The sequence below is a fragment of the Aulonocara stuartgranti genome (assembly GCF_965226115.1).
Source record: "Aulonocara stuartgranti genome assembly, chromosome: 23".
In the NCBI taxonomy this organism is placed as follows: Eukaryota; Metazoa; Chordata; class Actinopteri; order Cichliformes; family Cichlidae; genus Aulonocara; species Aulonocara stuartgranti.
Genome location: NC_138958.1, coordinates 23,723,068 through 23,741,194, shown reverse-complemented (window position 1 = coordinate 23,741,194; position 18,127 = coordinate 23,723,068). Strand labels below are relative to the sequence as shown.

Here is an 18,127-nt window from a genome sequence, read left to right as displayed (position 1 = left end):
GGCAGCAAATATTAGAGATGCCAATATCTGGGGGAGCAGCCCCTGACTGTAAGAATGCCCTGCATGAGTGTCCTCTCTGTTGAGGGGCAACGTCCGTGAGGAATGAAATATGACACTGGCTGTCAGGGCTCGTTTGGGAAACTAGCGGTGAGCCAGCCATGGTTGGAGCTCCGGGTAGAAGGGCGAACAGGGTGGATGAGTGATTAGAGAGACTATCTTGTAACAAGGAGGTCACAAGATGAAGAATCTGTGTGGTTAAGCTCAATTAACACACACTAGTTTAGACTTTACCAGCTCTTCCTACTACAACTAGACAGCAGATTCTGCATTATTGTTGAATCCAAAAAGCTGTAGGCCTTTTTCTAGGACTGATCACCTCTGCTCCTATCCCACAGCCTAGGTACCCGCTACATCCATCTGTCCTCTGTTGTTACAGCATGCTTCCTGTGCATACAAAGTGTCTCTGACAGCTATATCTTCTTTTAAAGAGCGGGATACTAGAAACGGCCTTGGTGGACAAGTGCCTACGTCAATGATAAGTTCATTCATTACTGAAAAAAGAATGACGTTCACAATGCTCTTCATCCATGCCTAACAAAAGACTTGTAGGTCCTAATTAACATGGCACACTGCTGAGTGGCAGCCTGTTGAAGCTTTCGTGTGTTTTTCTTGCTTTTTTCAGCATTTCCTTAATCACTTACTCAATTATTCTTAATTACTAATTACTTTACTACTTTACAAATCTTTTTTTCTTGCTTTTGGATTTTTAAACAATTTATATTTGCCAGCTGTGCCAGTTGACAGCACTGAGTACATGCGTGATGCTAATGCTAGAGAAGAAGCAACAGGGCTGCAGAGCTGAAGCTATCATCATGTGGAGTTTAAGGCTACAAGTTGCAAAGTCAATTGACTCCCAGCCTATTCAAAGTATCGTTGGACAGGAAGACTTTGTATAGTGAAAAAAGATGGAGTTCACAGTGATGATGAATAGTAATACCGGAAACGTTCTCTTCATCTCCGAGCATGAAGTAAGGAGAGCCTTCAAAAGAGTGAACACCAGGAAAGCAGCAGGACCAGACGGCATCCCAGGTCGTATCCTCAGAGACTGCGCATACCAGCTAGCTCCTGTGTTCACTGAGATATTCAACATCTCTTTATCTCAGTCGGTGATCCCCACATGCTTCAAAGAGTCCATCATTGTTCCTGTCCCGAAGAAACCCCACCCTGCTTCTCTCAATGACTATCGCCCTGTAGCCCTCACCTCAGTAGTGATGAAGTGCTTTGAACGCCTGGTCAGAGACTTCATCATTTCTTCACTACCAGACACACTGGACCCACTACAGTTCGCTTACCGTCCAAATCGTTCCACAGACGATGCCATCTCTCATCTCCTCCACACATCACTCACTCACTTGGACACTAAAAGGGGGAATTATGTTAAAATGCTCTTCATAGACTACAGCTCTGCATTTAACACCATAATTCCCTCCACACTCACCACCAAGCTGGAGCATCTGGGACTCAGCTCATCTATGTGTCAGTGGATCTCCAACTTCCTAACTGGCAGACCACAGGCAGTAAGGATGGGCGGACATGTCTCAGCCTCCACCACTCTCAGCACTGGAGCCCCCCAGGGGTGTGTTCTGAGCCCCCTGCTGTACTCTTTGTACACATATGACTGTGTGGCCACTACCAGCTCCACCACCATCATCAAGTTTGCTGACGACACCGTCGTGGTGGGCCTGATCTCTGATAACAACGAGACGGCCTACCTGAAGGAGATTAGGAATCTGGAGAACTGGTGCCAGAGGAACAACCTCCTTCTAAACGTCAGTAAGACAAAGGAGCTGATAGTGGACTTCAGCACTAAGCAGGAGAGGAACTACCAGACCCCCTTCATCAACGAGTGCCCAGTGGAGAGAGTGGACAGCTTCAAATACCTCGGAGTTCACATCACGCAGGACCTGTCATGGTCCTGTCACATCAACACCGTGGTGAAAAAGGCCCGTCAGCGTCTCTACCACCTCAGACGCTTGAGAGGCTTCCAACTGCCCTCCAAGGTGCTCAGGAACTTTTACTCGTGCACCATAGAGAGCATCCTGGCGGGAAACATCTTAACCTGGTTCGGGAACAGCACCATGCAGGACAGACGAGCTCTACAGAGGGTTGTGCGGTCAGCTGAGCGCACCATCCGCTCCGAGCTCCCTGACCTGCACTCAATCTACAGCAGGCGGTGCTGGACCAAGGCCAGGAAGATCGTGAAGGACCTCAGCCATCCCAACAACAGACTGTTCTCTCTGTTGAGGTCAGGAAAGCGATTCCGCTCCCTGAAGACCAACACAGAGAGACTGAGGAGGAGCTTCTTCCCGCAGGCGATACGGTCTCTCAATCACACCACCACACAGTACTGACCCACACATATGGTTCTTACACACACACTGGACTTTCTGGACATTGTTTTCACTTCATCACTTAAATTACTTTAAGCATATTTGCACTGCAGAAGACATAATGTGGATTGCACATCACTGGACATTATATTCTTCATTTCCAGTTAATACTTGTACAGCTGCTGGTATTGTGTATTGTGTTTTAAATGGCACTGCACCTTCTTACCTGTCAGAACTCCTTAGTACTTATCGCCCCAGGAGATCTTTGAGGTCAGCCGATCTGATGCTTTTAGATGTTCCCAGGTATAAATTAAAGACAAAGGGAGAGAGGGCGTTTGCTGTGGCTGCACCCAGACTGTGGAACAGTTTACCTCCTCACGTCAGATTCTCCAAAAGCCTAGAAACTTTTAAAACTGCTCTTAAAACTCACCTCTTTTCATTGGCTTTTAGAAAGGTTTAATTTATTTGTTTATTTATTTTTTATTTGATCAGCGAGGTGTTTTACGAAATTGTGTTCTATTGTATTTTTATCTGTATTTACTGTACAGCACTTTGGTCAGCCTTGGTTGTTTTTAAATGTGCTCTATAAATAAACTTGACTTGACTTGACTATATATTTATTTAGATTTCTTCATACATTCTTATATAGTTCTATATTGTGTATTTTGTTGTACAGTTATTTTATTTTCAACTTTAATTTATATATGTTATCTTATTCTTTCCCAGTTAAATTTACCCTTCATTCTAATTTGTGTTGTACAGTTATTTCATTTTTAACCTTAATTTATATTTTATTCCTTCCTAGTTAAATTTAACCTTTTTAATTTTTCATATTTATTTCCTATCTTATTCATAGCCTTTTCCTTTTTTGTTTTCTTTAGGTCACGAGCAGTTGTCCAAGCATTTCACTACATATCGTACTGTGTATGACTGTGTACGTGACAAATAAAATTTGAATTTGAATTTGATTTGATTTAATAATACTATAAACTTCATGGAAATGTGGCTGAACTTACACTTTACTATAATCATTTACATTATATTAAAGTATACAATACTATTATTATTATTACCATTTTTCCACTTGCTGTAAAAAATAAATTCCCAGATATGGGGAATAAATTAAATATTTTTGTCTCATTTCTATGATCTTTTCTATCACTTGAGTATGTCAAGAAGCTGCATATCAAGTGTGTGTGCACTTGATATGCAGGTCAGTGGGCCGTTTGGTTCTTCTGACGTAGGCGAATTAGATTAGGTCCCTCTCACAGTTGAGACTTAATCACGTACTAAAGCACAGCTCAGCCATCTCCCATTAGACACCTGTGGAACAAAAGGAGCCTCAGACGGGAGCAACAGATATGTCCTGAGACCTTAAACACCTGTGTCTGAGGCACTGAGGTGTACTGCAGTAATCTACTTCACCAACAAGCTAGAATGCACATAAATTCTTGAATAATGAGCAATATCAGAGACTGATCGTGATTCCAGACACAACTCTAATGCAATCGCTTGTCATCAGGAAGGGCCAACGAAGATGATGTGTCTAAATTCCAGTGGAGTGGATGACAGGTCTGTGGTTCCAGGACCTAACCAGAATCAACGATGGGAGATTTACTTAAGGTCACCCAAAGTGGTGCAGGGAGGCGGCTCAGGTTTCCTGGTGGTTATATGAGCAAGAAATGGCTAGATATGGCTTACACACACACACACACACACACACACACACACACACACACACACACTACAACTGAAATTTAAAGACGTTAAGAGTGAGCACACACACAAAACCCCAACCTGTCGTGCCCTGATTAAGGTCATTTCTGTCAGTGATTAGACTCAGCCCAATCTGGTCTGACAGAGGCTTGTCCTTACAGGAGAAGCAGGCGAAACTTGATTCACATCTCACCTGCTGTGCTAATGCACTTTGTCAACCTTCATTCGGCCTGAGCCAAGAAACACCTATTCTGTGTCAAACAGGCAAATATGTTTTGCATGTTTATCTGAATCTGCCATTAATGTGAACCTGAATTACACGGGGCTTTAGGAAAAACTCTCGTGAAAACAATCAGTCCATTTCTACTACGTTCCTCTGGCTCATTACTGCTGGTAAAACAAATGCCACTTTTCGTGATCAAATCGAATCTGACTGAACAAGCAACCACAATGCATTAAGCTGAACTTTGGGGGGATCTCAGGTTACCAAGCTTGGACATCCCCAACATGCCAAGGCACTGATTTCCCTCTACATCTCGTCTACAGCCAGGATCTTCTGAGGCAGGAACTGGAATGTCCAAACACACAAACTCTTGAATTCCTTTCCATAAAAGACTGTTTTCACACTTAAAATTCTACAGAGTTCCTGCTTCTCCTCACTGCACTGAGGCTCGGGAGATGCTGAAAGGATGCAGAACTGAAACAGACCCTTTTAGCCTGCAGATTTTCAGATCACTATCTGTGACTGAGCACATATATTTAAGGCTGTAAAACGATATTAGAGTCCGTCAGGGAAGATCCCAGAATATGGTTTTGGCTTTCAGCTGTCATAACAAGGACATTGTTATTAATTTGAGTCACATAAAAGGCTTCCTTCAAACTACATTTTGCTGGTGAGAGGTGGTGGTGGTGCCTATAATGTCAAGTAGACGCTGGGCTACTCCCATCATAACGCATTGACAAATCGGTAATAGCCCGAAAAAGGGGGGGGGGGGGGGGGAGAGATGGGGATAACTATAATAATCCACAATTATATTGCACTTATATTTACAGTTTTCCTTTTAAATATCCACTGCAGAAATAGGGGGATCCTTTCCTGCAGTGGATGGCTGCGAGCGGCGCCGGTTTCAGCACCATGCAGGCGTGGACCAGAACAAAAGGCGCAGGATGCAGCAGCGCAGAGAGCCTCGCAGGGACGCAGCGAGACGGTGACAAATGCCGCAAATTAATACCCAGGTTAACACATCTGCCTAACAGCATTTTAAATACAAGTCTCCACTGAAAAGCGACTTTAAAAGGCACGCATTTCAATCCGCCACACTCGCAGATATCCCCCATTCTCTCTAAGAATCACGCACATAACCATAATTAACACCATAACCACACACAGCAGCAGAGGATTAGTGGACAGCGACATTGATGTGCAGACTCTGACTTTTTGTCAAACTTTCCCAGCAGCCGGTGTCGCAATCCTACATCTTAAATTTGCGCATCCGCGCTGCTTTGCGCCATCGTAAAGTCTAATTTCCCCGCACATGACGAAGCAAAGCGATTTGGGTCTTACCTGGAGGTTCAGGCTGCTGAGCGGCACTAATGCCCTTGGATAGGAAGAGAGCTGTGGTGACAATGAGAGCGGTATGGGGCCCTGTGGCCCCTCCCCGTTGCAAATGAAGCTACCGTAAATGCAGAAGTCTGCGCGCAAGGAGGATTATGTGGCTTCAGTATGCGATGATGTAGAATCTGTGCAACATCTTTGTAGTGTAAAAACACAAAAATAAAGAAAACACAACGCAGCTCCTGTAAATACTGACACACGCACATATAGGTATAAAGGTTTGATGTCAGGTCATTGCTAAAGGGCTTTGAGTGATTTGATGCAAAGGGGTCAGCTCTCTGTCTGCAGTGGATGTGAGCGCGGAGCTGAAGCACCGGGGTGTGGCTGTTGCTGAGGGAAGATGGAGAAGAAAAAGGAGAGGCGGGGGTTAGACGAGTGGGGCTATGGGGGGAAATGGGAAGGAGGCAGAGGAGATGGACCAGTGAACACGAGAGCTGTGCAGTAGTATTGCTATACTAATACAGATACCAATAGGCTCAACTTACAAAGGCAGCTTATGTTGATCTCATAAAGCCCACGATTTATCTGACGAATAATCAGCGTTTAACGTAATCGAAACATCTATTTTAGACCTGGAACCTAAATGTGCCTGGCTATAAAGAACTTTGGGTCAACCTCTACTGTTTAAATGCGTTACAGGCTTTAAACGAAACAGTAAAAAAAACAGACTGACTGACAGTTAACACAAAAAGGTGGGGACATCTTTCATAATGAATGTTTGAGGTCTATTTTTTAGTTTTCAAAAACAATAACTTATTTAGAACAATTAAGCAGGATACATATTGAACTTGGAGGACAGAAACAAAGTATCCAGCGATACCAATTATTGGTACAGCATTACCCATATATTTGGATCAATTTGAGCCACCTCTAGTCAACAGCAGATACTCTCACAGTGCCCTCGAGGTGAGGCGTGATGGTCACAGACAATGACATGACTCCATATTTACAAATATACACAAGCTCTGAAACACTGATGCTCCAAAATTCTGAATAAATGTGCAGAAAACGTGGTCACCAGCAAGCCTAAGGTGCAAAAAAAACCGAGCTTCAAACTTTGAAGGGATGCTTTGAATCATCAGGTCTAATTCAACAGCCTGCTTTTTTCCACTGCACTGTCATGGGCTCCTCCAGGTTTGAGCAGTCCTTTACTGCCACCTACTGATGGAAGTAAGTCAATGCACTGAAGATGCTGACGCTGCCATATTATTAAGCATAGTATATGCAGCATAAATCAGTGTGGCACTTAAAGCAGACATCTTTATTTTGATGTTTAACTAAAACAACCCATAACTGATGAATTAAGAATGCAAGTATGCACAAATCTGAGTTAATTATAATTAACACTTGCCAGTAATTCATAATTCATGTTTATGTAATGATGCAGACAGTTCCACCCCATTGATCTTAAACCTGCTACAGTCTGTGCTGTATGTAGAGAGACTTGCAGAGTGACATAACTTTCAATAAGCTGTCACTAGATGTTCCCTGAAGCTAACACATCAGGGAACCGTATCCGAAAGATGTTTCTGAAACTTCAGAGGATCTTCGAGAGGTAAAACACCTCCCTGCTTACCTGACCTGCCAGTCTTGAATTCTTAAACTTGGAACATGTGAAAATTTTGTCTTGATTGTAGCTTTTAAGACCTGAAATATATTTTCAGGCCTGAAAATTTCAAAAAGATATATCCTATTTTTAAGAAGTTACGAGGGCTCAAAAATGTTAAAAAAGCTAGGACTTTTTCCAAAAATCTGGGGGATTTTCCATGTACAGAATCTAAAATTGGCATTTAGAGGAGTCTCCCTTCTCAGTCACACTCCATGTCATTTATTTAATTACATTCATGACACTCACAAACAAGAGCTGAGAACCACTGGCACAAAGTTAGTGCTTCATGCACTTTGAATGGCAAATAAATCAATTTACAACAAGTGTCTAGTGTTAAACATTGTTCATGCCGCTTGTAAATTAACTAAGAGTGGCAGATTATGAAAGCAGGCATTTAAGTGCATATTAAAAAACACTGATTTTGAAAAAGAAAACCTCCTATAAGGGAAATTATGTCAGATATCTTTAATCTGATGCAGACTGGCCACATTATCAATGCTAAAACAAGGCATTGCTGACAAACTTAAAGAAAATTCTCTGTATTTCCTGTCATATGTGTACTGTAGCAATGCTGAATGCTAAAATTATTATTATTATGTCCAAAGATTCAACTCATGAGGTCAGTGTATGTCCATCCTTAATATTACATATACAGTCGTGTGAGTGCAGAAGCTCCGCCCACCTGCTGCTCAAAACTTCTCTTTAAAAGGGGCATAAAGGGGAATACAGTGGTTGAACATTTACAGTGTTCTTTTATTCCCTTTATCGATCTGAAAATTTCAAGTATAATTAAACCAGTGGACGTACTGGTGTTCACATTCACACTTCCACTGCACGGCTATCACAGCCGAAATAATTCACGTAACGATATGAGTGTAATACCTACAGAAAAAAAAACTAAACTGGAGAGCTTTATTGACAGTTTTGTGGGTTTTGTTTTTAAAAAAAAAAAAAAAAAGGTTACAAAAAACGACAACCCAGTTTCACTTCTGGCTGACGATGGTACGGGCGATGAGCTCCTTCATGATCTCGTTGGTTCCTCCGTAGATAGGCTGAACTCGTGAGTCCACAAATGCCCTGAAAACGCAAACATGTTGATGAGCTGGAAAAAAAACCAAAACAATCAAAGCTCTCTGTTGCAATGTTTACGTGATACTAACTTGGCGATGGGGTATTCCCACATGTACCCCCAGCCTCCGTGGAGCTGCAGGCACTGAGTGGCCACTCTGTTCTGGAGGTCAGACGCCCTTCAGATAAGATGAAGTACATCAGCGCGTGACAACAACACAGCTTAGCCTTTAGATCATGAGGTGGTAAACTCCAAAAACTCACCAATACTTGGCCATGGAGGCCGTGGCAGGATCCAGGCTTTTCTCACCATGGAGCTGAAGGCAGCTATCCAGGAAGGCTCGAACCACACAGATCTCGGTCTTTAGCTCTGCTAGCTTGTGCTGCACAGTCTGTGGAGCGCAAAGACAAAAAACAGATAGTATGATGACTGGGAGGATGATTTGATAAACTGGTCCTCTTTTAATAGGAACTCATCAGGACAGACTATATCCTTACATGAAATATCCTAAAAATATTCACCAAAAGAATTACTATAAAGACCTGAAGGTGAGCGACTGTTTTGCTGAAAGCCTTCCGCTGCATTACATAATTTCTGGTTTCCTCAAACATGAACTCACAGCTCGCTATGGCCATGTCAGCAATCAGCAGACGCTCCTAGAGAAGGGAAAAGGTTGTTTGACGTCAAATGAACCCATGTGAGACGTTATATGCAGATGATGTGTACAAGCACGTGATAAAACATATTTAGGAGTGCCAAAGTACAAAGACGATGAGGCTAAAAATCCAAAGATACATGTCTGTAGGTTCAAGTTATGAATATAAAGATGTTTTAGGCATTTCATTTTGTAAAAATATGGGTGCAGCCAGACTGGATCTCCACCCAGGTTCAAGGTACGGAGAGTTACTCCTTCAGTGGAGGCATTAAATGTTTCTGATATGAACATGCCATAAATGTTGTGTTCACCTGAGGGAGTTCATTCATCAGGTAATAGAAACCTTTGTTGAGTTCTCCTAAGAGGGCATCAGCTGGGAGGCGCACATCCTCGAAGAATAACTCAGCTGTGTCCTTTGAAAGAAGCAGAAACACAAGTGAGAGGATGTAATGAAGTATAAATCCTTAGTAGCACAAATGACAAAGTTCTGTTGTCACTTTTTAGCCTCATGCATTTGTATAAACTGTAATTTACAGTAAAGGTTTGAAATTTAAAGTGCTAAGAGAGTTATATGTGCAATCAAAATTGCCTTTGTTTCTTCAGCTGAACAATCAGAGCAGTCTGATCGTCCCACAGACACAAAAGCTGTTTCAGACAGATACTTCTTTTTGATTTTGAAACACTGAACCAGTTAAACCTACACTTGTAGACCACAAAAAATGATGTAGGGGCACTTCATATATTTCCATGACCCTGGTACCTGGGCTTTCAGGCCAATCTTCTCCAGCTTCCGCCCTTTGTGAAAGCCCTTCATGCCCTCCTCCACCAGGAACAGACTGATCCCGTGTGCTGCCGTCTTCGCCTCTCGGTTGGTCACGGTCACTACCACCACCAGATCTGCCATCCAACCATTTGTAATAAATACCTGAAGAGGTCAGATGGAGTAATATCTATACTGGACTTTAAATGTAATTGAGTGGATACTTTTGAAGTCTTGACTCAGTACCTTGTTGCCGTTGAGGATCCAGTCACTGCCATCCTTCTTGGCATACGTCCTCACACCCTGAAGGTCACTGGAAAAAAATAGAGGAGCTGAGTCGCTGAAGCTACCTGACATTATGTGTGCTGATTTCTTGATGTTACAATCTGTGATTGAGTCCTGACCTGCCTGCTCCTGGCTCAGTCATGGCGATGGCAGCGATACATTTCCCAGCGGTCATCTTTGGGATGAAGTGTTTGATCTGTTCCTTGCTGCCGTAGTTGACGATGTAGGGCATGACGATGTCAGAGTGCAGCGCAAAACCTGGGCCTGTGCAGTTGCAATACATTCTGTAGTGGTGCAGACAGCAGAGATGAGATGAAGGATGAAGAGATAGCTGACTATAAGATCTGGCAAATGCACTGGTCATCATCACTAAAGCTACTTTCTTGTGATTGTTTTTTTAAAATGGTATTGAGCAACAGTTCTCCAAGCTTTCTGAAGTGGTAAAATCATACCTGGATAAAAAAAAAAACAACTGCAGCAATGGATCGATCACATGTCCTCACTTGGAAAAAGCTTAATTCTCTTTCTTGTGTTTTTAAAATCACATCTCAGCTGGAACTCATTGCTAAAATATTTCAGTCTCTCTGAATGTCGGTGAATAGCTTCAGATATAGAACGGTGGTTTGAAGGACAACTCACTGCTCCTCCCATGTGACAGCTGCAGAAAACAGGTCTCCTCCTATGCCACCATGCTCTTCTGCTGTCATTACTCCCAGCAGACCTTGCTCACCAGCCTTTTCCCACACCTCCCTGCTCACCTGACCTGCCTTCTCCCACCTGCAACAAAAAACAGTTGAAGTAAAGCTATTAAAGGCTTATTTTAATAATTCTTGGTAGGTCATCAAACTTCCACCTACTCTTTGTGGTAAGGCACTACTTCCTCTTGGAAGAAGCGCCGCACATTTTGTCTGAAGAGGTCATGGTCCTCATTGAAGATCCGACGGGTCCCGATGTCCATCAGGGATTTGGCGCTAGAGGTCTCAGGTCGGCCTGAGGATGCGGGCTGCCTGAACTCCTCAGACTTATTGTGCTGAAATCTGTGGGGACAGAAATTCAACCATCCGTCACTATACAGCCAGCAAGTGCCTGACCTGGGAGCTCCATGACAAATTAACTCACTCAGCGGTCAGTTTTTGAGGTGACTCGTGGGTAAAAAATGTGAAATCCTGCAAAATAATTAATTGATGCAAATCAATTGCTAAGTGTTAACATTATTCAAATATTTAAAAATATAGAGTGCACAAAAATGAGCGCTTAGCTTACTACAATATGGTTGTCTTATAGAGGTGGGAATCACCATACATCCCACGATATGATATTATCACAATATTTAACTCACGATACGATATTATTGCAATTTTTTAAAATATTTTGCGATATTCAGATTCTGTACATAAAGGTAAACGTTATCAATATTCATTTTATCTAATATCAAAGTCTCGCACTCAGTCTTTCTCTCATTTCAGTCAGTTTTATTGTTGACAAACTGAACGGTTTGTATTACAGTCTAGTCCAACTGAACTGAATGCAACCATCTGGTACAAGTATAGCTATTTATAAAAACTATGCAGCCCATTCAGCAACTGAAGAATTTGAAAGTAAATTAAAACAAAATATAATTTTACATTAAATAAAAAAGTTTTAAACTTAATTAAAATAAAACATGTCTTAAATTAAAATAAGTAAACTGTCATGTTTATTGCTGCCAAAAAAAAAGTTAAACACATTTGGACAGTGTCAGGATTCTTGCTCAGAAAAAGGAGCTGATCAACATGCTCTGAAGTCAGAGTTCCAGTCCACAAAAACCTTTTTTTGTAACAAAATATCGATTTCTGCTGTCCCTGTATTGATACATTATTAGCAAACAAAATATCACGATACTACACAGTATCGATTCCCCCACCCACCCCTATTGTCTTATAGTGACTTGAATTGGAAGAGGTAAGAAAACAAACTCCGTTGACTACAATCTACAACCCACTGACATTTACTGGTGAGATTTTACACTTTAACTACCTCTGCTTTGCTTTTCTTCCCTCGTTGCCACTGTAAATAAGAATGATTTCTTAATGACGCCTTAAATAAAGGTTACACCAACTTTACATGGAATTACATGGATGTACAGCCTTGTCAGATCAGCTTCAGTTGACATCTCTTCAGCACACAGACAGTTTATTTAATATGGGAAGCTTTCAAACTACCTTTAGGCACACTTCAATGTGTGGAGACTTCAATACGATTTAAACAACAACAACTCTCAACCATAACATGTTTTATTTAGATAAAAATGGCCAAACTCGTGTATCTTCATTTTTAGACTGCTGTAATTTTAAAACGTTCACTAAATTTTGAGATTCTGGTTTCGATTTTCACATTAAAGGTCTCCATGTAAACAATAGGTCACAATAAAGTGTGTCAAAGGTAACCGCACACACACATCATACAGTCCGACCTTCTTCTGTACTATAAAAATGCTCCGCGACTTCTACAGTGAAATATAATAAATATTACTAATATCATGCAAAGTAAAACTATTTCCTAAAAAAGCGTAAATGTTCCGCTCACAGCTTTGAATGCATTTCTTTGCGCTGATATCGACAGATGCGGCTCCAGCTCACCAGAAACAGCTTTAACTGCGCATTTTTACCTCGCAGAAACTGCAGCGAGCGGCCGTCCTCTTCCAGACACATTTCTCAGTCCGAAAACACAAGTTCCGATTATTCTGTTCGCCAACATATTCGAATCAAAGTACGACTTCACAGGAAAAAGACGAAAAGATCGTTTGAGCAACACTAGATGCGTCACCGTGTCGTCTTCTTCTTCTACATTTTTATTGGCGGTTGGCAAACAACTGAAAGGTGCATTACCGCCACCAACTGGTATGGAGTGTGGGCTGGAACGTCGCTCAAAACAAACAACCCCCCAAATCCTTTCAAACAATTTCCCCTCTTTTAAAAACTGAAACAAGGTCTGATAACTTTTACTTCCAGATTCCTTTTGCAATAAATCAATAAGATCCAGCATCACTCGGTTCGTTTCACGGGTGCATTTAAATGTGAACACCTGAGAAGTATGGTTGTTATGTGAGGTGGGTCTCGCTTATGATTGAGTCCAAATAAAGCAGGAATTTGCTTTAAACTACGTTAATATCACAAATACAAACGATTTGTTTAGTCCATAAAATAGGGCTTACCAACTGTCCTCTTCTTTTTGCACTTGTTGACTTGTAAAAGCCTGTATGACATTTTTTTATTTCACCATTCATTAACCGCACCGAGAAGACATCATTTAAATATGTTCACGTTTTCTTTAAGCAAACGGTATTATTAAAATTATTCATGACTGGGCCAAGTGTCCTCTTTTTTGGAAATCAAAATATGGTCACCCTACCATAAAAACACCAGCAGAATGAGACCGCTAACTTTTGTCTTCTAGTGATGGGTCGGTCGCGAACGAAATGGCTCTTAGAGCCGACTCTTTGACATGAACGACGCGAGCCGGCTCCTTATCGCCAGTAGTGATGTGTGGATCGATCCTGAAATATCAATTCCTCCGATACCAGTCATTTATGTTCTAGAATTGATCCTCACATTAAAATATCGATATTTTTAGTAATTTAGGGTTAATTTGTAGTTTATCATTAACAGCAACACAGTGGAAAGACCCAGAAAGAGAAATAAGAGTAATATTAAAACTAAGTAGCTGCCGCCATTGTTGGAAACTGGAATTGGCTCAGCTATGAATTCTGAGATATGGTTTTTCAATTTTGTTGTCCAGGTGGAAATTCGGGAGAATGGTGGCTCCGGGATTCTCCCGGAAAAATCAGCAGGGTTGGCATGTATGGTTGTGGCAACATCACTAACCTTGTCAAACACCTCAGAGTAAATCATATCACAGAATATGAGGCGCGTATGTTGAGATGAACTGAAGAGGAGGAGAGGGACAGGTGCTGCTAGGGCGAGACAGACGTTTGTCATGGAGTCCTTTAGTGCTGCAGGCAGGCAAGGTGTTCAAATAGACTTCAGGTTTTTTATTTCTATATGATGAACTCTGCATTATTAAGTGATAAGAACAAGTAATCTGATGTCCTGTAATCATTATGACGCTATAATTTGAGATACAATAAATAAAATACGTTTTTGTACAAAGTATCGTATTGGATCAGTATCGTTGATACCACCCTGAATATTACTTGGTATCGGATCGGAAAGGAAATCAGTGGTATCGCACATCACTAATCGCCAGCTGTGTTTTTTTGTTTTTGTTTTTCTCTCACCCTCTCTCTCGCACTTTTTTCCGCTTCATTCAGCATGTGAGCCTTGTGCTTTATGCTGGGAAGAGGGGGGGAGGGACGGTAGTTACACTCAGTAGCACAGGAACAGAGCAGGAGGGAGAGAAAGAGAGCCAGGGACAACAAGGTCACATTAGAAAGGTATAGTAATCATCCACAACTATTTTCAGTTGCAGATGATAAAGAATTCAGAAAGTTTATTCATGCAGGTCCATATGACAGAGAATATGCATCTTCTTTTTGTTTTCATATTTTAATTTATATTTTATTGTGTTGTGGTTTGCAGTGTTTTGTGTTGTTTCACTTTAAATTTGTAAAAGGAAAAAGCTGAAAATTTAAATAGTTAAAAGTTGAAATGTGAATAGTTGATTTTTGTATTATATGATTTATTTATTACATTTTATGTGGAGTGAATAAATAAAAGTATATTTACGGTGGCCCCTAGAGACAAAGCACATACAAACTTCAAATCACGTACGAACCCTGAAGCACGTACGAACCCTGAAGCACGTACAAACTCCAAAACACGTACAAACTCCGAAGCACATAAAAACTCAAAACACGTACAAAAGACAACAGAAGTGCTCCAGGATGGGCAGTGTTGAGCTTTTGTTACGTAGTGGCTACACAAGCCAGCAAGTACCAACGACCGGATTTGGTGTGTGGTAGTAACAGGTAAATGAACTTTTTTTTTTTTTAATTATTTGACTATATATGAATGCTTGTGTATAAATACACAAACAATACACATATGCTTTCATGCTTTCAATTGTGTAATTTAAGTGATCTAGGTAGCTCTGTTTTGGAAGTTCAGTACTTGCTAGAAATGTGTTTTGGAGTATGTATGTGCCTTTTGGAGTTTATACGTGTTTTCTCTCTAGGGGCCACCGCATATATTTATATATAAACATATATAAATAAAACCACTTTTTTTTTTACATTAGTAATTCCTTTTGTGCATAATTTTATATTGTTGTTAATAATAAATTAATTAAAGCAACAAAACAACCTGAAGAGCCAGTTCTTTTTAGTGAGCTGAACTGAAAGAGCCGGTTCTCTAAAAAGAGCCGGAAATCCCATCACTATTGTCTTCTGTTGATTTGTTGCTCAGCATTTCCACCTATTGCTGGGGGTTATCCTATTGCGAACACACTCATTGCAGTAATTTAGAGTTTAAGGCAATTTTCTGACATTTATGGGCCAAAAAAAGCACGCCAACAGCAGATGGGTTTTAATTAAATAATTGCACGATTTTTTGTGTTATTTCAGAGTAACAAGGCGATTCACACTTTGTGCCCAACAAAAATGTTCCAGGCAAGCGCATCAGCTGCTTTAAGAAACCAAAGACAAACCAAATGATGGAAATCTGGTGGTTTATTTGTCTTTATTTGTTTATTGCATTCTTCCTGTCACATGGTGAAATATAATAAAGAGATAAAATAGCATCTCTAACACCAGCTTCTCATTTAAACACTGTGAAAGATATGGAGTGATCTGTAAAGCACACAGGCAAAAATAGATCAGTTTAAGTTTAATATATCAAAATTTGGTTGACCTAGTTCAAACAGTCCCACAGTAACTGATAATAAAATGCATATAGTTTTCCAATGATAGAGCTTTAACATAATTTGGCTAGCTATATAGCTAGCTACATTTAATTGTTCAATCAGTCTTTTTTCACTGGACCCTAATCATCTGTTTTGAAACATTATTCCATAATTTTAACAAATATTATTTGAGCAGAATAATTTTTTTTTTTTAAATTTCTTAATTTTATGTTTATAGCTGCTTAAAGCTATTTTTCTCTCCTTTTTCATCTTTCAGACACACAAAACATAAACCAGATTACTTTAACATTTCTTGTGTGGTTACTTATTTTCTCATTTATTCTCTAACCAGTTCAGCTGGTTGATCTTTGTGACAAACATACCAAACAATGCTGTCAGGTAAACAAACTATGCAGAGCCAGCACTCGTCATTTTTATTTATCTTGGTCTTGGTCGTATTGTTGGACTAGTTAATGGGTATGCCCTCATTGTCATCTGTTGGGATTTTATTTTGAAAGGACATGTCGTGTCATTTTGCAGCGCATCTGTGAGAGTTTAATAAAGTCATGTTGGTGGTCCTGTGAAAGCTGATGCCCCACATGTGTTTATTCCTCCGTTTACATCAATAACTAACTCTTATTATCAGGGACTAAAAGTAGTCCTGTTTTTGCCAGAATATAATTGGCGAGCCAGCCAGGGGAGCAGACAGCAATCCAGAAGCTGAGGACCTGGGGGGACTGGGAAGTTGCATATATGAGTGATAAGACACCAAAGAAAAATAAAAGTAAGGAAGAGCTGTTTCTGCTAATTTTTGTTGCATCTGGGTGAAATCAGGCTGGATCTCTACACACGTCAAAGGTACAGAGAGCTGGTCCTTCTGCAGAGGAGGCATTAAGTGTTACTGATATGAACATGCCATAGATATTGTGTTCACCTAAGGGAGTTCATTCATCAGGTAATAGAAATCTTTGTTGAGTTCTCCAAAGAGGGCATCAGCTGGGAGGCGCACATCCTCGAAGAATAACTCAGCTGTGTCCTTTGAAAGAACCAGAAACACAAGTGAGAGGATGTAATGAAACGAGCACGAAACGAACACTATTAAGCAGTAAACTAGTCAAAACGTAGTAAACTAGTAAACCTAGTAAACTAGTCATTACCACGACCTTATTCTATCCCTGATAAATAAAAAAAGATGCCAAGAAAACCATTCAGAGATGCAGATGAGGACCTGGGCTTTCAGGCCAATCTTCTCCAGCTTCCGCCCTTTGTGAAATCCCTTTGGAGGAGGCCATGAAATAGAGGAGCTCAGTTGCTGAAGCTACCTGACATTATGTGTGCTGATTTCTTGATGTTATATTTGTGCTTTAGTCCTGACCTGCCTGCTCCTGGCTCAGTCATGGCGATGGCAGCGATACATTTCCCAGCGGTCATCTTTGGGATGAAGTGTTTGATCTGTTCCTTGCTGCCGTAGTTGACGATGTAGGGAATGACGATGTCAGAGTGCATCGCAAAACCTGGGCAGAGATGGACAGGAGGACGCTGCTAATAAAGTTACACAATTACACAGTGAATTCGCGTTATTCGCGTGTATTATTATATTTACAAAATACCACAGTTTTTGTCTTGGACGTATCATTTTATTTTTGTTGTATTTATCCGCGACACCTTAAATATATAGATAGATATAGATATAATCATACAAAGTAAAACTATTTCCCAAAACTGCGTAAATGTTCCGCTCACAGCTCTGAATGCATTTCTTCACACTGATATGGACAGATGCGTCTCCAGCTGACTAGAAACAACTTTAACAGCGCATTTTTACCTCGCAGTAACCGCAGAGACATGCAAACATATTTCTTAGTCCGAAAACAGAAGATCAGATTATTCTGTTTGCCAACATCTTCGAATCAATTAGTCAGTGAATTATTAACAAATACAAATCAACAGTTTCGTCCATTAAAACAGTAGCAGAGTGAGACCTCCAACTCATCATTTATGGGTAGTTTTCTTCTTCTATTGAAGTGTAAGCAAGTGTGTTTGCACAGCATTTCCACCTATTGGTTGGAGTTACAAAACACTACCTGCAGAATTTATCATCTTAAAGGCAATTTTAAGCATAAAGTTTAGTAAAAAATTATAGGCCAAAAAAGTGTTGATGTATGTCTTTTGTCTGAGAAAACATAAAGC

At 40.7% G+C, this 18,127-nt stretch overlaps 3 protein-coding genes across 7 annotated transcripts in view; all 3 read right to left on the bottom strand.

The window, feature by feature from the left end:
* LOC309700300 (uncharacterized protein) overlaps positions 1–6,015 on the bottom strand; it is an 81,461-nt gene extending 75,446 nt beyond the window's left edge. For 2 of the 3 annotated variants that reach the window (XM_082523794.1, XM_082523796.1), the window contains exon 1: positions 5,671–5,788. The gene's annotated coding sequence lies outside the window, so the exon portion shown is untranslated. Of the gene's footprint in view, positions 1–5,670 lie in introns of all 3 variants that reach the window. The other variant, XM_082523797.1, reaches the window with a different exon arrangement.
* Positions 6,016–7,533: 1,518 nt separating this feature from the next.
* Positions 7,534–12,937, bottom strand: LOC309700012 (long-chain specific acyl-CoA dehydrogenase, mitochondrial-like). 2 transcript variants are annotated; one of them, XM_082523345.1, is made up of 11 exons: positions 12,747–12,937; positions 10,957–11,136; positions 10,739–10,876; positions 10,219–10,383; positions 10,061–10,127; positions 9,815–9,979; positions 9,366–9,467; positions 8,942–9,055; positions 8,663–8,790; positions 8,491–8,577; positions 7,534–8,407 (listed from the first exon to the last, which is right to left on the bottom strand). In XM_082523345.1, the coding sequence occupies exons 1-11, from the start codon at positions 12,833–12,835 to the stop codon at positions 8,314–8,316; spliced, it is 1,329 nt and encodes a 442-aa protein (XP_082379471.1). In that variant the 5' UTR covers positions 12,836–12,937; the 3' UTR covers positions 7,534–8,313. The 2 variants fall into 2 exon arrangements, with proteins under 2 accessions (XP_082379471.1, XP_082379472.1); XM_082523346.1 differs by lacking the exon at positions 12,747–12,937 and adding an exon at positions 12,665–12,737.
* A 2,949-nt stretch (positions 12,938–15,886) lies between these two features.
* Positions 15,887–17,886, bottom strand: LOC309699669 (long-chain specific acyl-CoA dehydrogenase, mitochondrial-like). 2 transcript variants are annotated; one of them, XR_014274433.1, is made up of 3 exons: positions 17,763–17,886; positions 17,313–17,451; positions 15,887–17,213 (listed from the first exon to the last, which is right to left on the bottom strand). XR_014274433.1 is itself a non-coding variant. In XM_082522786.1 (3 exons), exons 1-3 carry the CDS (start codon positions 17,782–17,784, stop codon positions 16,889–16,891), a joined length of 246 nt encoding a protein of 81 aa, XP_082378912.1. In that variant the 5' UTR covers positions 17,785–17,886; the 3' UTR covers positions 15,887–16,888. The 2 variants fall into 2 exon arrangements, 1 of the variants encoding a protein (XP_082378912.1); XM_082522786.1 differs by having other exon boundaries at positions 15,887–16,973.
* Between the last annotated feature and the right edge of the window lie 241 nt (positions 17,887–18,127).